This window comes from Scophthalmus maximus, chromosome 14, assembly GCF_022379125.1.
Source record: "Scophthalmus maximus strain ysfricsl-2021 chromosome 14, ASM2237912v1, whole genome shotgun sequence".
NCBI classification, from domain to species: domain Eukaryota; kingdom Metazoa; phylum Chordata; class Actinopteri; order Pleuronectiformes; family Scophthalmidae; genus Scophthalmus; species Scophthalmus maximus.
The window spans coordinates 8,244,501-8,269,088 of NC_061528.1; the positions used below are offsets into that span (position 1 = coordinate 8,244,501).

The 24,588-nt window shown below is 42.5% G+C and overlaps 2 protein-coding genes across 3 annotated transcripts; both read right to left on the reverse strand.

Annotated features, from left to right (window-relative positions):
* Nucleotides 1-2,012: 2,012 nt before the first annotated feature.
* tnfsf13b (TNF superfamily member 13b) lies at nucleotides 2,013-5,415 on the reverse strand. Of its 2 annotated transcripts, none has more exons than XM_035604509.2 (6): nucleotides 4,886-5,415; nucleotides 4,640-4,754; nucleotides 4,114-4,170; nucleotides 3,698-3,798; nucleotides 3,351-3,501; nucleotides 2,013-3,172 (listed from the first exon to the last, which is right to left on the reverse strand). In XM_035604509.2, the coding sequence occupies exons 1-6, from the start codon at nucleotides 5,117-5,119 to the stop codon at nucleotides 3,060-3,062; spliced, it is 771 nt and encodes a 256-aa protein (XP_035460402.1). In that variant the 5' UTR covers nucleotides 5,120-5,415; the 3' UTR covers nucleotides 2,013-3,059. The 2 variants fall into 2 exon arrangements, with proteins under 2 accessions (XP_035460402.1, XP_035460400.1); XM_035604507.2 differs by having other exon boundaries at nucleotides 3,698-3,822; nucleotides 4,886-5,407.
* A 348-nt stretch (nucleotides 5,416-5,763) lies between these two features.
* Nucleotides 5,764-10,962, reverse strand: abhd13 (abhydrolase domain containing 13). Its single transcript, XM_035604188.2, has 2 exons — nucleotides 10,759-10,962; nucleotides 5,764-9,585 (listed from the first exon to the last, which is right to left on the reverse strand). Exon 2 carries the CDS (start codon nucleotides 9,549-9,551, stop codon nucleotides 8,496-8,498), a length of 1,056 nt encoding a protein of 351 aa, XP_035460081.2. The 5' UTR covers nucleotides 9,552-9,585; nucleotides 10,759-10,962; the 3' UTR covers nucleotides 5,764-8,495.
* Between the last annotated feature and the right edge of the window lie 13,626 nt (nucleotides 10,963-24,588).

The following is a 24,588-nucleotide window of genomic DNA, read 5'->3' on the forward strand; positions in this document are numbered from 1 at the left end:
TCGGAGTGTGTTTGTGGAGATTTGCCGCTTAAACAGAGCATGCCGGCTTTCATAATCAGGATTCAGGGTTCACCTTTAGCCCCTGTCATCAGTCAGACCTGTCCCGACGCTCACAAACCGGGAGGGAGGGAGGAGGGAGGAGACGAAAAGGGCAGCTGAGGACAAGTGATGCAGCCTGAAAAATAAGAGAATGAAGGAGCCAGACTCTGAGACAGTGTGTTTCGCAACCAGGGGAACTCACACCCCGAGGGGGAACTCCGGCAGTTGCAATGAGATATGTGGAAAGATTTTGGAGTGGCTCAACTTATTTGAAATTGCGATTTTTGATATATCTACATATTGACTCAGCTGCAGGTAGGTTTAACACACCCAGCATCTGCCACTTGGGTTAGCACTGAAAATAATAAAAAATCTGGCCAAAACCCCAAACATTGACAGTTCAGTTATGCGAAGATCAATATCATAACGATATCCAATTTTTAATAAACAGCATCTGGTTTTTAAGTTGATCACTTGGATCTCGATGGGCGGCGTCAGTGCAGGGGTCGTTTGAGGTTGTGGTCCTGACAAAAAAGATTGGAAACCACTGATCTGAAGGACTGGAACGGATTATTCCATTACATTTACCGACCACACGAACAATCAACATATATACAGTATATCATTTGAAATTTACTAATATTCCAATGGAAAGTAAGACATAAGGTTATTCCACTTATATCTTGCAGATACAAATCGTTTTTGCAGTGGTGACTGTCTTAAATGGCTTTTTAAAAATAAACTACAACAACAATGAAAATAAAGTTTGCTTTGTGTTTTTTGAAAAACAGACAAGCCTTTACACATTACAGACCTATGTCATATATTGTAAGGATGGCAACCATTTTTTTTGTCAGGAGGTGATTTGTGTTAAGAAAAATACTTTATTAAAATAAATAGTGTGACTGTCTTTGCGTATAGTGTAAATGTCTGTGTTTTGTGTTTAATAATATGATTCTGTGTTTCAGTGTGTGTGAACTACACACAGTGTCAGCATGTGTACACAGCAGGTCCCATTTCCCGATTCTCCGGTCAGATGCTGGTTCTCTTTTGAGAGCCGAGCCCACAATGACATCAGCTTCCGCCAACACACCAGCCGTCTCTATGGCACCACACAAAGACATTTCTGACCCCGGGGGGGGGGGGGGGGGGGGGGGGGGGGGGGTGAGCATCATGCTTGACACATTTATAGGAGGGGTCTGTGCTCCGCTCCCCTCTTCTCTTAAGCCCTCCTCCTCCTCCTCTTCCTCCTTGATTTGTGTTTGTACAGCCGCCTGCTCTGTGTACCAGATCGTCAACGAGCTTCTCTGACTTCCATGCCTGTAGTACCCTGGCTCTGGCCTTCTCCCCTCTCGCTCTTCTCTGCCTGCTCACTCTTCCACTAATAGCTACTGCTATCCATTAAGTCCATTTGAAATCTTTCTTTCCCAGAATTCTACTCCAGACGTTATCCCCCCCCCCTTTCAGTCTCTCTTCTTGTCAAATGGAGCCATGACTCCGAGGGCAAAATGCCTGGTGAAGGAGTGACCACCCACTGGGCTTTGTCTAACTTTTTGCCCCAACAGACAGAAGGCTGTGTGAGTGAGTGTGTGTGTATAAGTGTGTGTGTGTGTGTGTGAGAGAGAGAGAGAGAGAGAGAGAGAGAGAGAGAGAGAGCATGGCAGGTGCTGGGAAATCTCAGTGCAAAAACATATTTTACATCAATCTCTTCAAAATGAGACGAGTTACAATAAACACTGAGTAGAATAGAGTCGCTTTGAGAGGTCAAGTAAACTAAGACAGGCTGATGAAACCAAACAAAATACCGAACAAATGTTTAATTATGACAGAATTTCTACACATTTCGTCACTGATCATTTTCATCTTAATATGAGTTGAAGTCGGCAGTTCGGCTTCATGCCCTGAGCAACAAGCCGGTAGCATTAGCGGAGAATGTGTTGATTTCATGTCCTTTCAATATTTAAGAAAAAAAGTCATGGTATTTGTGTCTTTTATTCATTTTTACTCATCAACAAGTACACAGAAACACGTGGTGGGCGAGTCATCCTCAGATGTGGAATTTTTGCATTCATGTAATCAATCATATCATCACAACCTTTGTCAGATTCATGCAAAATGATGTAAAGTAATCAAATAGACTTTGAATGCTGTTTGCTCTTTTTCTTCTTGTTATGCCTAAAGACAAAACTAAATTATTTTGTGGATAAGTTTTAAAAATGTAATTAGATGTTATGTTTAACTAATGCAGCAGATGTTTACGAAATATGACATGACAAAATGTTCATATGATGTCATCACAATATGATACTACTAAAGAGCAACGAAACATTATATTTAATTATGATCTTTCTACAGTATATGCTCTTTTACTTACTGTTGACTGTTCTTGCTCAGCTTGAATTTTATGAGTTTGTTTGGTGCCTTTTTTCCTCTTAGTGGCCACAACTGGAACAACAACCTGGACTCCAGATGATGTCATTGCTTCACCATATCTCTCACTTTAATGTGGAATTTTCATATAATTTTAGACAATTTAAACTAAAGATCAAATCTTGGTTTTCATATGAAAGCAAAAACAATGAAGCATATGAGAAAAAATATATTGCAATGGTACAGTAATGCTACAGATGGAACAAATAGTGATGTATGCATTTAAAAGTATAAGATTGAGTAAGTAACCGATGCTCTTCAAGTCAGACGATGCCATGTGTTTGTGAATATTAGAGGAAAAATTACTTAATTCAGGCAGTTTTTACAATATTTCGTCCTGATGTGTGGTAGAAAATAACATAATAGCGCTATAATATCAATCGTATGTATGTATAAAGTGGAACCACTATGCCGTCAACTCATCATGACCCTTCATGTGTACTCAGCCTGGGCCGGCAAACCGTCTGTCATTCAGCCAGTGCAGAAGTGGCCACTTCCTGAGTTCTTCTTCTCTCAAACATCCAAAGTCGAGCTTCCCGAGCTGCTGTTGTCTTCTCCTTGACAACAGCATCCGAAGTGAGGTGACACACCTAAGCGAGTTTGACAGCACCCAGGAAGGTGCCGTCTCCTTCCAGCGACACGTTGGCTGTGGAACGGGGGATCAGGAGCTCCAAGTTGTCGCCGACCTCCAGCTTCACAATGCCTGCGGGATGCACATGAGACCTTGAAGAGGCATTTTCTATCAATCACCAATACCCAACCACTGACCCACTAAAAGTGTGCAGCCATTACATAGGCACACACACACACATACACACACTTGAGCTTGACTCAAGAGGAAAGCACGCTGTTTGAGCTCCCACCAGCTGCCAACGGCTCACCTCCTGTGTAGCAGGTGTTGTAGGGGTCGACAGGGTTCATGTTCTGGATGCAGCGGAACAGGATCACATACTGAGGCTCGTCTCCCACCACGTTTCTCTTCCTCCGGATCACCACGTGGCCCATTGCAAAGGTGCTGTCCATGTAGTAGACCTGTGGAAACCAGAGACACTGGGTTCAATCCAGGGGGTGAGGAACCGGCATGGGTGGTAAAGCATCAGATGGAGCACACCCTTCCTTATGCACTATATGGGGACAAACGGCTCCCATGTCAAAATCAGTTGATTGGCTGACAGAGCAGCAGCACCTCCCTGTGGAAAAACTACAGAACGACAACAAGCAGTCTGACCTGACTGTACACGAAGAAGAATCCCTCCTCTCTGACTAATATGCTGTCGCCGTCTGTCTCCAGGGCGGAGCCCCTCCTCAGTCCGGCCTGCCACGGGATACCTGTGTGAGGCTCCGAGTCAAACTCTGATCAGAACAAAAAAGGAAAATCATTTTTTTTCAAAGTAGCACCTAAGGCTAAACATCCAAATCCGGCAGTCGACCTATGTGTGTTTTAGTCGTTGCTTGGGGTCGATTCATATGTGTTAACATCCTTTTTCAGTGTGAAATCACGTTTGACTGAATTGGATTTATTAGGCTGTGGGTGTATCCACTCACAAAGTCCAAACAGGAAACAGTTTTAAATAATAAAGTATAAATGATTACTGAATAAAATTCAAATAAAGCTATCAGGGACCAGGCCAGGCCATACTGTACCTTTCCTGAAGGGTTTCCTGCTGCTGTTTGCCAGCAGCTGTATGCACGGCTGAGAAACTGGAAGAAAAGAAGAAAAAGAAAGGAGAAACTTAGAAATGTTAAAACTTGTCATCTGTTGCCCTGCAGTCTGCATACTGCTTATTCCATGGATGTCTCTCCTTAAGGACAAACCGATAAGGACAAATTATAATACATAATGTGTATAATATATATATTTAATATATAATATATTACTGAAAAAATACGATAATTTGTGTATATTCTTTGTCTTTTATAGTTTTCACCCCTTTTCAATTACAGGAATGTGACAGCACAGGAAAGCCACTAAACTTGAGAGCTGAGATGCTAACTTCCTGACTTGCATTTTGTTATGGAACGGAGTTTAGCTGGCCGTCAGTTTACGTTCTACTACTGACAAACATGTACGGAGGACAGTTACAACCACGTTGAACTCGTCTCTTTCTAATTGAACCAAACAATTCATATCACAAATGTTTCCAGCTAACTGTCGGGTGCTTTGTCTTACCCGGCGTCTCTGCTCCGGTCGCCGTCCTCCTTCTCCGGGCAGGGCTGGAAGCACGTTGAGACTCGGGTTGGGGAATCGGCTCTTGGCTGCTTCTCCTACAACTGATATTCTCAGTCTGTGCACACATACACAACTCAGCTCTTAGCAACACAATAGCTGCAGGTAAAAAAAAGGTACAATATCTTCACAGCCCTGTGCCGATGGTTTTTTTTACTGTTCCGTCCCCGAGGATAGTTTGCCTCTCACCTGGCCTCCATGCTTGGCCTCTTGACCCTCTTCTCTCCTGCGGCTGACCTCGGATCGGAGTCCCTCCACCTCCGCCCTGAGAGCCATCAGTTGGTACATGGACAGAGCTGAGAGCGAGGAGGAGGTGACAGCGGCCAGTGTCAGGAGGAAAACTGGCCAGGACAGCCTCCCCTCACCTGCCCTTTGTCCAGTGCCAGGCTTCACACCTGCCAGAACTGCCATCGCGGGTCCCATGCAGTCTCCCGAGAGCTCACACTGGCAGCATGACGGGTCTCACGCCTGAACTACGAGGGGCTCTACTCTGACAGACTTGGCCCAGAAGTCCGTGGTCAAGGTTTCTCCTGGAGCCTCCTGCTTTACCTTTGTTCCTCTCTATATGCCCCACTGACTCGTTTTATTCTCGGGTTTCACTTTTGTCAGAACTACGCAGAACATATGCAGTGTATTAAAAAAAACAAAAACCAGCTTCCCCTCTATAGTTCCGCTCAGCTAACCACACTCAACTTCCTGCCTGACCAGCCACCACAACAAGTCTCTCTCTTCCCTCCTTTCTCTCCATCTGCCTCCTTCCAAATGATAAAACGCAACGCATCGTCGCCACATTCAGACAAGGGAACGTTGAGGACTGTTGAGCTGAGTGACAAGTGTAGTGGAGAAGGACTCGGAGTGGTGTCAGTCAGACTAGAAAGAGGAGACATTTCATTTGAATTAGACAACTACAAGTGTCAACACACACTGAGAAAAAAGGAAGTGCTGCTAAAAATTACTTCAACTCTGTAAGGCAACATAACAGAAATACAAACAAACCACGATTCTCAGAATATTAAAAAAGTCAGGTGACAAGATGTGACATTTAAAAAAACAAACAGACAACACAATCCCACAAGACGAGCGACTTTAATGTATCAATTTATTGCATGTTACAGTACAGAAAATAGAAAGTGAAAATGTGTGCTTACAAAAGAAGTTGTCAACATTGTTTTGGAAATAGAAAAGAAACAGAAATGGGAGAAAAAAAACTGACTGCTTCATACTAAAGGTAAAGATGAATCATTCAGATGTCTTAACTGTTCAGATCCCACATCAACGTGTCTCCAGTCGTGGCAGATGTACACAAAGTATGTCAACACTGTTCAGGTTCACTACATCGATTTGCCAAAACTTAACACAAACACCTTCCAGCTTGTGTGCAAAATTCCAAATTACGACAACACTTGTAAGAGCAATCATTCACAATCATATGGACATACAAAAAATATGTTCCATAGTGCATTCCTGCAGGAGTCGGCAAATTATTTTCAGAAATAAAAAATGAAAAGACATTCAGTTTACGTTCATTTCTTTTCTATCAACGGGGGGTTGTTGGACAACACGTTTGGCGAGGACAAGAACTCTTACAATCTTATTAATTATTGATTTGCTTTTTCGGACAGTTACCAAAACAATGAATCAAATAAATAAATGAATGACAGAAAGTTGCCACATATCTTCTTGAATGGAGAAATGGCACAAAGGCAAACTAACAGCAGAAGTGTGTAAAGCAAAGTGTGTGAGACGTAATGAGTATATATTGACGTGTTTGTGCTCCAGTTGCACAACGTTGAACTCAAAATATTTAATGGGATTAAAAGAAATCTTTAAACTGAAATCCGATTTTGGATTTGATATAATACAAAAATCGTTGGATACTGGCCAGTGTCGGAAAAGTGTCACACATAAAGGGAAAGAATACCATCCTTAAATTATTTCTCATAAAGCACAGCAGTTAATTTAAGACCACGATTTACATTCATAGTAGCCTAAAGTCCATTTTTTGGTGCCAACACAAGCAAATGTTGGCCCTTTTGGTGTAAAAATCTTTGTTAAGCATTTCTGTTGACAAACAGCATCAGATATGGCTCGAGAGATCTGTGGAGAGTAATCGATTGGCTTCGCCTGCATGTGGAACGCAGGAGCAGAAAACAGTGTTTTAACCGTCGAGCTCTTCGCTCTCGTCCCTGTGGAAGACATGCGAGGAAGGTTCGTCAACTCGTTTAAAGCCCTCCGAGTGAGTAAAGCCGTTTTGCCGTTGCATGGAGCGAGGTGATAATAACTAACGAATAGTTACATTATCTGATTTTTATTTTAAAAAAAGATCACATTTTACTTTTAAGTTCTTCAGACGGGTTCAGGGTTTTTCAAAACTAGCGTATTTCAACATTGGTCACTGAAATCATCCATTGTGTCCATACTCGCTGTTCGGAAGTTCCTTCCGAGTGTGACTAGTTTAAGGGGGCAGACAAAATCCGCAGTCCTCTTCCGGTGCTAAAATTTATTCTTAAGTTTAGCTTAAGTTATTATGAGGCTTCAGGAGTCTAATTTAGACAAACATAACGAGTATCTTTAAAGTTCATCTTATTTTCTTTTAACTTAGTTGGCATTTGCCAGTGTTTCTGGAGTAGTAGATTTTTTTCCTACTCATTAGACGTAACATTGGAAAAAATACCCATTTGGTTTATCTTAAGCTGCTTTCTGCTTTTGCATAGTATCTCTTCAAGGTCATTATCAACAGAATTCTCATCAACCCTTTCAGTGAACTTAAAGATACGTAATATTGTGCTGCGCTAGATTTGAACAAGGCTGAACCCATCATTAAATAACAAACCACATGTGGAGCAAACGCTCCTGATACAAGAGCCAAAACTTCTCAATAAGGGACTCGAGCCCGTTTGAGAGTAAACTCTTATGTTGTGTGCTATTTGTGTTTTAACAGAAGAGAACTTCTTGCAGCATCTTCACCAATCACACTGGAACAGACACAGTCTGAAAGGAAACAAGATGTGAAGAACTTATTTTTAAAGCCAGAAGTATCAAGCATGTCACCTTATCTTACTGACAAGTGACCACTTCATCTCAGTCGACACTTGACTGAAAACAGTTACTCGACATCACAATGTCTTTTCCAAACCTAATGTGCCAGATCAAATCTTTCAAGGGAATATATAAATATTAATCACTACAATGTCAAGCTGCTGCGAGAACTCAATATTAATGTTCCTGGCCCAAAGGGAAGGGGAGGAAACGTCCTTATGGTCTCCAAGTCTTGCTGTTGTTAGCTTACACTTGAGCAAAAAGGTCAAGAAGAACAAATTAACCATTGTATGTTTTTACTGTATATATATATATGTATATATATATATATATACAGTATAGGCCTACATATTATCAGTGTCTCATTTTATATATTATAATTTAATTTAATATCTCATAGTATTTTCATAAAACATGGTCCTTATAGGGTTTCACTGTGTGCAACAGTTATCTGTCATTTTCATTATTTTCAGCACTGTGACTTGTCTTGCAGTGTGGGTATGTGTGCTAGTCTGGAGTCATTCATAAAATGTCATAAATACATGCATTAATCGCTGCAACACAAAAGATCCCCTCGTGGGCTCCATTACCTGCTCTTAAATTACAAATATGTTAAATTTACAGAAAGAAGAAAGTAAAATAACCCAGAAAAGGAGAAGGATAGAAAATGTACATTCTTTCCAAAAATCAATAAAGACCCTCCAATCAATTTCCTACACTTCATCCCGCCCGTAACCTGCAGTCTGCAGTTCCTCCACCTTCAGATAATGGTGACACTAGCCGAGGGCTGGCTGCTCTCCTCGTGGGCGTGGCTCTTCAGCAGGTCTTTCACAAACTGCTCCAGAGCGGCGAAGTAGCCCTGACACTGCCACGTGTCATTGTGTGTCCCCTCTGGAAAGATCGCCAGGCGTTTAGTCCGTGCAGGCGCCAGCTCATACAGTTGTTTCATCATGACCGGCGGGATCAGCTGATCTGACAGACCAGACACGAACAGCGAGGGCATGCGGCACAGCGCCACCTGTCGGTAGGACAGGAACTGATTCCTGTAGCACCACAGGGGCAGGAGGCGCATGGGTAGGAAGGAGAAGAGTGTCGCTGCCATGTGGGGAATGCTGAGGAAGGTGTTTTCCACAATGATGGCTGCTACGCGGTGAGGGTTGACTGATGCCAAGCGCACAGCCACAGCGCCCCCTAATGAGCGGCCAAAGAGTACCACTTTTGTCTTGTCCAGATCTGGACGGGTCATGACGTAGTCCAATGTGGCCTCTGCATCCAGGTAAAGCCCATCCTCACTGGGCTCACCCTCACTCTTTCCATAGCCACGGTAGTCCACCAGCACAACGTTGGCTTTCAGATTGACGAGCATCAGCAGGGCGTTTGGCACCCTGTGACCAATGTTGCCCGCATTGCCATGGAAATAAAGGATGGTAGGCGGAGCAGAGGACGTTGGACTGCTCTGATTGCCTCGGGCAACTCCAGAGGGCGTGTCGCCTCCTGTGTAACGAAGCAGAATGAGGTTGAGCTTAACACCGTCCTTGGTGCGGATGTACACATTCTCATGTGGGATTCCCGTGGGCATGGGAACATAGAGGCGAGAGGAGGAGGGCTGGTCGGGGAAGTAGAGGAGCACGTCCTGAAATTTGTAGAGGATGCCTGCGACAGAGGCCAGGATGAGAGCGAGGAGGAAAAATCCCCCATACAGGTGGAAGGTGAGGATGAGGGCCAAAAGGGAGACCCGACAGGCGCCCCAGGACCAGGACACCAGTGCCAGGGTACAACGCTCCACTGCCCCCCACAGCCTCCAGGGCTTCTCCATGGTTACACACGAGCTGAGTCACAAAAGCACCACACTGTCAATCCAGAGGGACACACAGAGAAAGAATATTTAGATATTAAATACAGAAATATTTAGATGCTATGATTCACCCCCAAATTTTCTTTATGTAAACTAAAATGTCAATGTGTAACTTCATTAATTGAAAGAACAAATCAATACTCAAATTTGAGAATCTGGGAATATAGATATGGCATTTTATGCTGTTCATATTTTCCCTTTGCCACCTGTTAACTTTTATCTACTCATACAATGCTGCATGATTTAATCAAACCTCCATCAAACACTGTAGATAGATACAACAATAAAAGAAATCAATTGAATCGTAATGAAAGCCTCCCATCGAAGCAAAAGTAAGACCCATGACCTGAATGCCAACATAACCAAAAGTAATTTGTTTGTTGACTGATTCAATCACTCAGTTAAATTCAGGTACTGTACAACACATTTACATCCTTTGTTCAAGGTAACACACCACGAAACACCGTTTGACTAACGTGACTGGTAGTTTCAGAGGCAACCATCACTTCTGTCACACTAACAGATAGAAATCATACCCCTGTGCCTACCTACCTACCCCAGATGATCTAAATCAGACGGGTTCAGACAGTTCAGACCAAGTGGACTTCAAGTGTTGATGAAGTCCAAACTTAAGTTAATCAGGTGTTGGAAACAGGTGTTGGAAACAGATGTAGCGAGCACATATCAAGCAGTAGTGTTACTGTTTGACGCAAGGACGAAACACCACTGACTGGAAGACGCTAGGGCAGGTGGTATAAAGAAAGAAAGAAAGAGAAGAAGTGAGGATCCATTTATAAATATTATAAAAGAGATAACTGTCTGGACCCCACCCAGACTGAAGAGCTGGCGGCAGCAGCTGCCCAGCTGAGACAGCTAACATCTGGGGAGCTTTCACGTTAGCTAGCTAACTAGCTAGCTAACTAGCTAGCTAGCTAACGTTACCTAACGTCAACGTCCGTGTCAGAAGAATATCTTCAGGCTGTGAACACCAGCGGGGGCGACACGTTACCGTTCTTAGTAAGATCGACTCGAACGACACGAAACGTTGTCTCGCAGCGAGTTAGCTCAGTTAAAAGATAAAATAAAATGCTAGCTACATATCCTCGCTTATGGTTGTTGCTAGCAGCGCTGCTACTGCTAGCCACCCAGGGCAGCCTCACATACTCACCCTCCTCTCATTTTTAAGGGGCCTCGGCTGTATTTGTGCAATCTTTAGGAAATACAACGAAGACACGCAGACAACATAGTCACTGTCGTTCGGCTTCGTGGCAGTTAACTGGATCACAGAGAGTTCACGGGTGAAAAAACGCCAGGATGAGTGACTGGAGGCAGCAACCGGCAAAGCTAGCTGGCTGGTCCGTGCTGGTGTAGCTCTCAATGTGTTCCGTGTTCTGCTCGATACAAGAACAATGGTTCCGCGGAAAACCTGTGTTTTTAGTTTTTTTTGCAAAAGTAAATTTAAACAGTGCTGCAGACAGAGGCAACCATCACCAATATTCTTATAATATTTTGTAATACATATATAATACAAGACACGGGGTGTTAAAATAATAAAATATTATAAAATATAATATAATAAATGTGCTATTTGACTTTTGTCCACCAGATGCTGCTCTATGGAAGAGGCAGAAGATAATCCATAAAATTGATGGTTTATTTAACAGTTAAAAATCGAACTCATGAAATTGAAGTCTCTGGTATAGTGGATGCTCCGGATTAATAAACTGTTATGTGTTATATTATAAACAGGGAGCTGTAGCTATAAGCTGTCAACATGCATAACAAAGCAAATGTTGTGTTATAGTATTATCAATTAGTAAATATTACTAGTAGTATTACTGTATTCTTAATGCTGATAATTTGCTTAGTGGAGTCACAACAGACACTACAAAATCGAATTGTGGATGTTACAGCTGTAACGACCTCGGCTGCCGACAGGTAGGATGCCGAGACAAATGTCCCTCGATGAAAGAACAGCGAAGAGCAGAAATGTCAGCATGTCAAGCTGCACACAACGTTCACCTCAGTTCCTGTTTACCTGGGAGGATAACTAAGCCAGAGCTCCGACAAGTGCTTGCACAGCGTGAGCTCAGCAAAATAAACAAACGTGAATGGATTTGGATTAGGGTTTGGCTAGATTGATTGATGCGGCTAGATCTGAAACTGACTTCACCTGCAATCCTCTATGGAACGAATCAGAAAATAAAGACATGACACAGAAAATATGAAATATCAAAGGTTTGTCGAATACACGTTTGAATATCGTACTGTATGTTGATTTTTCCCCCCTTCTCTGTCATGTGTGGCCATTGGTTTTGCTGTATTTAAAATCTTGCTCTCAGCGTGACCTTGGAGGAGACAGACAGATTATGTGCAGGCTAGCGCAGCTGTTGGCCGTTCAGCTTTGTCCTTGAGGTTCGTTGATTTGATTCTGGGGCGTCTAAGTCAGCATCAAAACCCTGAGATGGAGCGTGTCATTCTATTCTCCTAGATAAAGCTTCCAAAATTAAGCCAGTATACATCTAAATTATAGTCTGTGTTAGAGCATATGGTTAATGTGTATCAATCATTCCTGAGGGAGAACTCCTGACAGTGCAATAATGAGCCTTACAGCATCTGTCGTTTAGGATAGGTCTGCTACTGTGGAGGAAGTGGTTCTGATCCATAAGATTAACATTGTATAACGTATGATAACCGCACGTATACTGTAGGTATGGAAACAAGTTTTTATCTCAGCAGAAAGATGTGAATAATCTATATACTGTGGTTGGCCTGCCAATAATCTACCAGTTAATTTGCAGACTTGATATTCAGGCGTATTTGACATCGATGAAAACCATTCAGAGCCCCTGCCTTTTCAGAATTACAGCTGATAACCTCCATCAGCCCGGGGGCGATGTAGCACTGTTGTTTGTGTCAGAACAAGAAAATACACAAAATGTTTTGGCATTTGTGCAAATGTTAAGTTCTGTTTATGTTGGTGAGAAAATGTTTTAAGTAAGATTTGTCTTGCAAAACAGCGTCTGAAGAGAAAATGGTTTCTTTGAACTAAACCATTGAAACTAAAGAAGGAAGAAGTGGTACAGAATTTCTTCTACTTGGACACAATGACTAGAAAATTATGTCCATCTTCATGAGCAATATCAGTATCCAGACTGTTTTAAAAAGGAGATGCAGCATTAGGGAGCAGTATATGGCTGGCACGTGCACCTGTGAGCATGCACACATGCATGCACTTACACACACACACACACACACACACACACAAACCTCTGTAGGTTAGGGAGTGGTGCATTCTGATGGATTCCGCTTACAAGACTGACAGCCGGCAAGTTCACTCTCTCTTACCTACCACTCAATTACCTTCGACATGTGAGTCAAAATCTATTGCACACACGCACACACACACACACACACACTCTGTTTCCTCCCTCTGCCTCTCCGTATATCTCACGACTCCATTACTTGATATATAGCACTCTAAACAGCTGGAAGGCCCGAGCTCAATAATACAGAGTCAGAGCTGCAATAGGACGACCAGTGACTTCGATGACCTGGCTGGGAATATCATATCATCAGGCCAAGGGACATGCTTATCATTCACCTCATGCCATGCACCCACTGGCCTCCCAGGGACACCAGAGCAGCAGCATGTGAAGCAACAAGACACCCACGGTTCCCACTGATAAAATGAGAAATTGCACTTTGCTTTCATACAGAACCCAAGCTATTGATACACATTGATTTTTGTCATTGTCAACCTGTGTTATGGCCGGTGCTGTGACATTATCTCTGCATGTGCAAGAGTTACTAAATTTGCATTTTTGCTGGGTTCGTCAGAGACATGGTTGAGCCTGCCTGACATCCTACTGAGTGATTCCTCTTTGATTTGCAAGTCACTGAAACGCCATGCACAAGGTGATAGATGTGGTGTCCATGGCTACAATGTAAATGTGTTGTCACCTTGGAGACGGAGCGTTGCTTTGAGTTAGCGTACAGCCACTGTACATAATGGCAACAGTAGGAGCTTGTCGACAAGGTGTAATGAGGCTGTACATTGTACAGTGATTGCCTTATCAGGAAAGTGAAATGAGAATTGTGGCAGGCAGGAAAGTGTTGTATTAGATTTTTATAGCACCAAATTATGACATAAGTATAATCTCAGGGCACGTTTCATGTAGTGCAAGTCTAAACCGTACTCTTTACATTATCTAAAAAACAAAAAAGCCAGCCCCCCCATGATCAAGTACTTGGTTACAGTGGCAAAGAACATTTCATCATTATTAAATTGTGTTATCCTTGATACTTTGGCAACATTGTTTACCTGACATTCATGTGCAAAGAGCATAGTGAATTGAATTGAAATTAATTGAAGTAATATTGAGGCAGAGAGAAAAGAGATGAAAGACAACAGCACAATACAATTTCCACACATAGATGTATAGTAAAAACAACAATGATAATAATAATAATGCTTATCATCATCATCATTATTGCATTGTAACAGGACCATGGGGGCAGTGTTAGTGGTTTAAAATCAGAGATGGACTCTACAGCTCCAGAGGCAGAAACACCTTCAAAAAAAACATGAGCAAAAAAAATCAAATAAAAAAAACCAAGAGTGGCCTCTACACTTTGTCTGCCAGGAATAAATTGGTTGAAAATTGCGGTACGTCTCAGACAATTAGGAGGCCTCCTGTGGTGAACAGGCAGAAATTTAAAAACAGGCTACATCTCCCTCATTTCCCTTGCAAATAAACCTTCTGTCACACCTATGATGATATCGATCAGTCTAATTAACCTGCAGAGTTTTTGTGCATACTTGAGTCTATGTGTGAAAGTGGAAGAAAGGGTTGAGGATTTTTAATGTTAGGAAAAGAACCATGCAAATCAAAGCCATTCAGTAAAGTAAAAAAGAAAAAAAAAGAAATAAGAAAGCATAATAGCAACACTGAGTGTAATTACACGTTGAAACTCCATAGTTTCTTAGTTGTGTTTGGAATTGAATGAATGCTGGGTTTTGTGCGATGATGGACCATCCTTCACCTGGTGGACTATCTAAACTACTCTCATCATATTCTTAGCATCTTCAGAGCGTGAATGATGTTATCTAAGCCATCATTAATCTCCTGCTCTTTGCTCAACCTCCCCCGATGGTAAAGATAGATGATTAGCACATTTGGCCATTGTGCCAAAAATAAAGATGAAACAATGACATTCAGAGAAGGCTTTCTTTGGCTCTCCCGACACTTGAGCAGCCTCCACAGTGGTAACATCCCTTGCCAGAGCTGCTAAATCAGGCAGTCTTCAAGTGGTTTATTAAAGCAATCCAAGTCCCCCCTCCACACACACGCCCATACAAACTACATACTTACAAGAATGTAATCAGAATACTGTTGGATTACTTTAAAATGAAACACTGAAAATACTGCACCCTAATATTGAAGAGGGACAAAGCCACTTAATTGTTACATGAATATTCTTTTTACGCATTTTGCAAATACATTAGCTAATGAGCTAAGCCATCTCTACTGCTGTGAAAATGGTTGAAACAAAGTAAAAAAAACAAAACCAGTTTCTTAATGCTAATGCTTCTTAAACCAAAACATGTCTTATCTCCGCGAAGGACGTCTTCTATTTGAAGGAGGTGCAACCATGACACAGTGTCAGCAGCCAGCGCTGTTTGAAAAAGTGCAATATCAAGGACATGCTGTAATTACAGTGTGTTCAATTTGGCCTGTGGAGACTTCCGTCGATGCGGAGGAATGGAACCCGGTGTCCTTGAAAAATGCAGCCACGTTGTCTGAGTGAAGTCGAGAGGTATGCAAAGGTGGGGTAAACCGCAGGAATTTGAGTTCACACACGGTCATGTTGCTAGCTGCCGTCCACTTAAAGAGCAAATTCACTCAAATTAGAGCACGCTCAGTCACTTTGTGAAGGTCAGTCAAACGAGTAATAAGTGATTGTTTGAGTTGTTTTGGGGAGATCACTCCTCACTGAGCTGATACCGGAGGACATGTGGACCCTGGTCGCCAATAGAAACAGACAGGGTTGTGGTCCAGATGAAAGGTTACCGTTTTATCCTGTGGGGATGGAAATGCCATCTTTCATTTCTCATTTAACTAGTGTGTTTGTGTGTGTGTGTGTGCGTGTGTTAGTGTGCGTGTGTTTACATGCAGGGGTGGGTTCTTGTTTTACAGGAATGTGAATGAGAAAAAAAAGTCTGTTTAAAAAGAGAGTAATCTTTTCTTAAATTTAGGATTTTGACCTTTGTTAACTGATATGCAAACCTAAACAGATAAATGAGGCTGGTCAGGTGAGTTTTCATAATCCTGATGTTGACTCCCAAGATCACAAAGATCAGATTGGACAGCCAAGTTCTTGGTAATATGCTGCCCCCTATTTGTTTGGCATATAACTTTTTTTTAAAATTATGCATTAGAAAAAAAGGTAAAACAGGCTCTACAAGAATGTATTGCAATGGAATATGATTTCTTGTAAGTACCCAGTGGACAAACTATTGCTTACAAAAATAAATATATGAAAGTAATGCTTCATGTGATGCACGTAGGAGAGGAGGGTTACTTGTTCATCAGAGTGTGTCAGCAGGTCATGCTCTTACACATCCTCCAGCAGTGTGTTACAAATCGAGACCAATAGTTCACGAACACCAAATATTGCTTCCTAAGAACTACAGGTACAACAATAATCCGCCAATTTAAGACTTTGTAGAAAACACACTGGCCTGATTGACCAATGCAACAATTCATACGTCCATCAAGGACACAGAAAGTCACATAAGGTGGCCGTTGACAGGGAGCAATTATAGCACAGCATGCAGTTTTCAAAATGGGACATATTTACCCACACACGCACACTTAGTCCTAGTCAAGATGGCTGCATGGGAACAGGGAACAGAAATAACAATGTGTGTGAGAAAAGGCAGTAGGAATAGAGACAAGGGAACAAGAGTGATTGAGGGGAAGGGCCAACATACAAATCCATGTAGTGATTTACTTATGTGGCATCCAGTATCACTGCCTTTTCATATGACCCTGTAGCAAGGCAGCGTAATGGCCATTGCGCAGGGAGTCGTGTGATTTAAAGACAAGAGGTTCGACCCGTGAATCTGGACAATATATCACTGCCTCCCCTCCTCTTCTCCCCATCTTTATCTCCACACTTGGTTCTTAGTTGTTGTCCGTTACAAGGTATTTCTCTTTCTCTCACACACACACGCACACACACACACACACACACACACACACACACACACACACACACACACACACACACACACACACACACACACACACACACACACACACACACATTCCCCGGCACCTCCCCTCCTCACCCCTGAGGCCCACACAATAAGAGCTTAATGAAAAGGTACTTTACACTGGCGGCTGTGCACTGGGGAGATATCTTTAAATGTCACTGTTAATGGGAGGAATTAGCAGAGAGCATGGTGTTCTGTATCTGTGAACAAGTGCAACCTGATGACAGTGTATGATACAGTACCTGGTTAAATGAGTTACAGTTTATCTGTCCTACCGTGCACTTGGGAGTGTGCATGTTAGCGTGTCAGTTCACCACCCCGCTGTATATACAGCTGCAGCCCATGTGCTTGATTTATTTTCCCCGGGCCTCGGCTCTCCGGACCCCTTCTTGATTACAGTGTATCACTGCGGATAAAGTACAGCCCTGACCCCACCGTGACCCCATAATTTAGCCCCCGCTGCATGATGGGAGCCCACAAAATCACATGATGCTGATCTTCTCGAGCTGATTGATATAGTTTTCGGCATATCGTTTATGATATCTCTTCGTTCAAATCGAGCATCTCAGTGGTGTAATGCACACAGCTCCAGCGAGCCTAGAGGACTACGGCGAGAGGGCTTAATGTTCTTCCATGGATCATTACTGCTGAGGGGACCCGTTTAATAGTTACAGTAACAGTCTACATGCTTGATAGGAAGGTGTTGAATGAAATGGATGAATTCATGAATGAATGGAAGTAGAAAATGAAGGCACGTCACGTCACTGCTTTCTTAGCTGATGAAATCATGATACACCGAGGCAGATTTATGAAGGTACTTTCTCAGGTTTTACACTGAGACACCGACACACCCAGTGCAGAATTTATCACTTTTGACCTTTTGTTTAACTTTGCTCTGTCTGTGGCAGATATTTACAGAGCCTTGCAGAGAAGATCATGGCTGCCAGAGAGAGAGGAATAAGTGTCCTGCAGAGAAAATGGGATGGTTGTTTAGGGAGGAAGGAGGTCATGAGTGTGAATTTCTGTGACTTGCTGCCTCCCTCATATCAATGCAGCTTTTAGGGAGCAGTTAGCAGAGCTGCAAATGGGCAAATAACACAATTTACCGGGACACAATCTTTACAATAAATATGGACCGAGGTTAACCGAATTTACAACGGCGCTTCCAAAAGGCAAATTGCGAACACCTGCTAATGAATGGCACTGCTCTGATTGTCTCGCTCAGGCATGGATTTTAGATTTCCAGCACAGATGTGTTGCTGTGATCAGAAGTAGAGCAAGCCACCACAGGGAGAAAAGGGAGAGAGATCCGCACGTGACTGGTAGACTGCAGAGTGTGTCTGCAAAGTCATCTGAGGTCGGCCAGTCTATGTGATGTGGTAGATGACGCAGAGTAGCAAAGGGTTTAGGCCGAGAATGGCACGGTGCCACACAGGCCCAGGCTCACACACACAGCAACCTTGCATACCAGATTAGATAGCGAACCTTGGATTTATTTGGAAACTAGAAAAAGCCACACAGGGAGTGTTAAGGGGAGAGCAAAGCTACATGCTAACAGGATTTTAGAGTCCACAGGCATACAGCGTCTCTCTGAGCATGGGTGAAACGCTGCTTTGATCTAAATTCAAATGTCAACATGTTAACACGCTCATGGTGGCAGTGCTGAAGTTAACTGCATGATGTTTAACTCAATTAGTGTGTAAGCATGCTAACGTGTGCCACAGCATCAATTTGCCGTTTTTTTTTTCCACCAAATAGTTACAATGATATATCTGTCTGGAATGAAGTTGTGGGCCGACCAACTGACTGACAGCATATATAGACCTTAGACTGTATGTAAAAATGGACGTAGTCAGTGAAAGCGAAGCCAATGTGTTTATGTGCCTATCATGTTGTGGCCGGTCGTAGGGTCACAACATGACAAAGAGATCGCGGCGTGATTGGTATAATATTGGTAAATTGGTATATGGTGGAAATACGAAAGAAGAGAGGTACCTATGTTGACGTTATAAAGATTTAGTGATGATTTGTTTTTTAAACTAATACATTTCTTCATTTTGATAGGTAATGACAACAAACCGTAACCCTAACCAGATTAAATTAAACGCAGCATTAATATAGTATATATATTAATTAGTAATATATATCATATGATTTTAGTATAAAACCATAGAAAATGCCTGGGATGTTGTGTCGATTGTCTTTCATCTTTAGCATTCTAGAAGAAATGTGACAATACGCTCGCGCACCCATGAAACAACCTCATTCTTATGGTGCTGTCGGCCTCAGACGTACCTCCACTGGGTGACGCCACAGTGGGCAGCCACTTGACACAGACAGACGACGCTACTATGGCTTTAAATTTGAACAAAGCTGGTAAAGTACCAAATAGGAAGCAATAAGGCTGCCAAAAATCAGCAACAACACATGTATTCTAAAATAAGTGACTTTAGCTGATGTTTTGTCGCCTGAAGCATTTTCCACAACAGGTCATTTTTGACAGCATGACAAGAGTCAGATGGAAGTGGAAGAGAAGAAACCGGTCTGGACCAGTGTGATTAGCCCAGTGCGCTGTGTGCTAACACAGTGGCAGCGGCTGCTCGGCGATGGACTGTGGCACAGCATACTAACGCTCCATGAAGAGAGGAGGGGAGGGAAGGAGAGATGGGGAAATAGGAGCAGAGGTACACTAGCCTTCCTCCAGCCTTATCCCAGGTGCAGTCTGGGTAATAGTCGCCTGTTGATTCCTGTGAACACTGGATGCAGCTCAGATTCCATGTTTGCCAGGATTTGACTTCACTGTCAGATATTCAAAGGCTGTAGCCTACTACAAGCCCCCCCCCCCCCCCAACACACACACACACAGTTTCCTGTTGGAACTATGGGCTGACATATCCCTTCCATCAGGAGGTATTTTTATCTGACAGCCCAGATTAGTGAGAGGCTAAAGAATTTAGAAACGCCAGGCTCATTTTCCTTGCTCACACACCCAGCCTCCAAAACGCTTTTCATTAATAGATGGTTCATCCAAGGTCTTCCTTATATTGTCTTATTTAATTCAGCACGTTTTGCATTGTATAAATTCAAATAACGAGGAACACTTTAGTTCAAGTTATATCAACTGCTTTGTGTGGGTGCAGAAGAGAAGCCACCTCAAAACGGCTAAATATCTACATTAAAGTTAACTGAATTCAATGTGAAGATGGAGGATTACTGTGGAGATGAGTGGAATGATGAGAAACGGGGAAAGGTACGGGTACTTTGGGTCCAGCTCAGATTGGTGTCGACATCAGGGACGCTTGGTGACAGAGTCTCTTGTGGTTTCAGCTCTCTGCTGCTGGAGTGAGGAGCCTCAGTGTCTGTCCCGGAGGTCCTGTAAATCCTGCCGTCTACTCTCGGGCTGAAGCTGATGTTACAGGGGAACTGCTCCCTCCATCTGGAGGAAGTCGGCTGCAGATCAAGACAGTCAGTTCCTGAATACAAGACTCAGATTTGATCAAACATGTCAACAGAACATTTAATCCCTTTGTTAAATTGCATTTTCTCAAAAACAATTACATGAACAGATTACCATCATAATCATGAAAAGTCATGATTATCTAAATTTTTTATGGTTTAAAAATACAAATTTGTGTGTATTTTCTACTTAAAAAGTCTTATGAAACCCTTATGCTTTTTGAACTAAAGTAAGAAGAGTCAAACCCCCTGTGTGATCTGTTCCCGGAGAGAGTTGTTCCCGATGCAAAAGAGTGTGTAGAGTGTGAGAGCATTAGGCCATCCATGATGTAACATCAGGGCAAGACAGGATGAAGACAAACATGCACACTAACGTGTATTTAATTATATTATGCATTCACCAAATTTGTATGCATCAATCTCTTATGAAATGCTGTGATATCAGAGGAAGATGTTCTCCGCACTGATGTTGTTTAATAATGAATTTTGTACAATGTACAAGTCAAAGATTTAAATCCAACACAAACGAGTATCCTCAGTCATGTATTTGTATTCTGTATGTTTCCTAACCACGGGAAAGGCTTCCCCCCAGAAAGGCACATTTCCTTTGAAGCTGGAGGCTTCAGTGAACGCAGAGACCCAGATTGTACGATGGGAACACAGGCCAGGAATCAGGGATCATGGATATGGGAATAGGCAGTGTCCTTGGGAAAGTGAGCTGTGTTGATAAGCCGACGAGGGATTCCTGGAATGGAAATGGGGTGAGCCAATCGATCAGGAGAGTAAAACCCTGAGGCGGAGCAGAGGTGGTGATGGGCGGGGTGGGAGGTTGAACTGAATGATGGTATCTCAATCATTGCTCTAATCCCCCTCTGTTCCAATGACCAATTGAACACTTTGGAAAATTAACATTTGTTTCAGCAATCGCTGCTCACACTTGCGCATGCAACCTGTAATTCTGAATACGAAATAAAATTTTGTGGTACATCATGAACACTTTAAATCATTTCTGACCATTGTTTTAGATTTTTGAGATTTTTGAAAAAAATGTAGATTTTTTTTTAACATCCAGGCTGCCATTAGATTCCACTCATTTGTCTACGTTTGAAATCAATTCGCTGACTCTTGAGAATATCTTTGGTTGTTCCATCAAACACAGCTTACAGCTCAAATGTATTTACGTCAAAGTTAAAGTATGGCACATGTACAGTTGTAGCTTAGACTATGCAAATGGACAAGTACTGATAATGGACAAAAGAACAATAATTGTAGAGTGATGACTTCATATGTTTTTAATATGAGTCATTGACTTATTCCTTGTGTGTTCCATTTAATGTAATTTTCACACTGTACAGACGTAAAAATCAATTTCTACCATAATGTGCATAGTTTATAAGAGGTAGAACTCACAAAAACAGTGGTCTTCTTCGATACAACAACAAACATGGTATTAAATACATGAATACCTGTTATCACATGACCCAAGTTCCACATTTGTGTTATGTGATGACATATGAGCAGTAGTTACTGCAGTTGACATTGATTTAATTGTGATTTTATCAAACTACTACTCCTGGCTTCAAGAATTGATTAAAAAAGTTTAATGATAATTCTATTTTGTAGCTCACACTCAAATAATTTGACTTACAATTAAAATGTTTTCGTCGGGCCAAACACTACACTTGTTTTGAGTGGAAGTTAACGCCGTCAATTCATAACATCCACTCACAACAGCTCAAGCCTGGGCTGAGGGTGTTGTCTTCTCCGACCAATCGGAGCGGTTGAGGCGGTCTCTATTTCCTCTCTGACGTAAGGCAGATGGAAGCAATGGGAGAGAGATAGAGATAGATAGAGAGAGAGAGTAAGGCAAGAGGAAGACTAAGGAAGGTTAATAAGAGGTTGAGGAAGGGTCAAAAAAGGAGCTGCACAGGGTCAGCTGAGAGGGAGAAGAAGGGAGGAAAGGACGGAGAGAGATGTGGCAGTAAAAATGGCAGACGACATGCAGACAGATCACTGACAAGAGGGGAAAAAGGAAAGAGAGTGAATATTGAAGAGGAGAGAATGTGAATGGAGAGAACGCATCTTAAAGCCAGTAGTAAAGCGAACAGGAGATGAAAGAGATAAAAGTGACAGAATAAGAAGAGGTCCTTCTCCACCCTGACACAGACGTGAAGGATTTGAGTCGGATAATTGTCCCCTGTCGGTCGGTCTTCTCTCACCACACTCTCCTCTGACTGTCACAAGGTACAGTCCTGCAAACACCTCTCTCCCTCCTCTGCCCTCTCTGCCTCCATCAGGGATCAACATCATCAGGGTGCAAAGAGGTCTCGACAGAAGTCAGGAAGTACTTAAAGTACCAATACCGTCATCATTAGTTAGAAGCTTCACATGCTACTATTTATAATTTGAACACAATGAGAATTAGAGAGCATCTGAACACACCGTTTGGTTATTTTTGATTTGTTTATGAAATATTAAAATGTTTTTTTCCTTATTAATATGAAAAACACAAATAACAACAACAACAACAACAATAATATGCTCCAAATATACTTTCAAGTGCCTTCGACAGCAACAATGTTGAAATAGATACACATACAAATATTAGTACAGCAAGACAATACAATACACATGTATGTCCAGTTGTTTCAGAGGACGGAGACACACACACACACACACACACACACACACACACACACACACATGCACGCACGCGTTCTTGTGGATGAGTCATGTCTGCCAGCCCTTACAGTTCCTGTGATGGCTCCAGATTTAAGGTCCAGCCATCTGCATTCATCACACAGACGTTCCTAACTCCCCGCTTGTCTCTGTCTCTCTGTTTCACTCTTGCCCTCACAGCACTTGTATCTCACACACACACACACACACACACACACACACACACACACACACACACAAACACACACACACACAGACACACACACACGCACACACACACACACACACACACACACACACACACACAGAGGAAGGAAAGATGGTGTGAAACTGACAACTCTGTTGAGCCAAACACACTCTCTCCGTGCGTTGCTGATTGGCCACCTCTCAGGTGCTGAACTAAGTCAGGCGTTCAGCTCCAACCAATGAAATTGCAGCTCTGGAAATTGTATTATGACACTCCTGGCCAGGTTCCTATATCCATATGTCTTCTAACAGCAAGAGCAGTGTGAGGCGCGCACATATACGCAGTCAGGGTCAAAGACTAAATGTGAAAACAGAGCAACTCCAGTTAGAGGCAAACTATACAATCCCATGCAGCAAAAGTAGGACGTCTTTCCCTGTGAGGCATGATCACAGCATCCCGCAGTCACATAATATGTAAGAGCAGTGAGTGATGAATGACGAGCGTTCGAGCACCCCCGGCAATGACACAACAGATGTTCGCCACCATCCACAGTTTCAATTCCAGTTAATGGTGCCATCAAAATCCAGACCCTGCGTGGTGAACGGTTGCCATCATGATCAGGGGTGATTCACAGAACAACTAAATCAAAAACACACCGAGCAAACTGAATCTCCTCGCGTTAGCGCCTGCTGTCATTTTTTTGTGATACATCAGCAAATTCTGTTAGTGACAAGACTCATTCCCTCCACTGAAACAAGACGCCCCCATCATTGACTTTGTCCTTGAAAAGCCGTTTTAACAAAGATTCAATTTGCTCGCTTTTTTATTTTTTAGATGAAATAAGTAAACTCAGCCGGAATGTGTTGTGTTATCAACAACAAAATAAGAGGGAATAAACACCTGTAGTGTCACAAAGCAAATCTACTACAAAAATGGTTAAACTGCACCTTCCACACACACACACACACACACACACACACACAGGACAGTGAGCGGTGAGCTGTCCATGGTGCTGAAATCCAGTGCTGAACGTTTTCCAAAAAAGTATTTCACATTTGGATTAAATTTCCTGCAACATTCAAAATGTGGTATTGTTATTTTTTTGGCAGAGGGTCAGCGGCTGCACTACAAAGCTAATTGGATTGGTGTTAGACGAGGGCTTTTCCCTCTCAACGACAAAGTGCAGAATGAGTTGCCTCTCAGCAACCTTAAGCGCAAATTAATCAGGTAATCATCTCCTGTCTTATCCCCAATATACAGCCAATTAACACTAAGCAGCACTTTCTTGTCTCTTTGGTAGCACCCCAAGCCGAGCATGCTGACAATGATTAGTAGCTTTAAGGACGAGAGAAAACACTGTAATTTACTTGCAGCACCCTAAGAGTAACTACCAC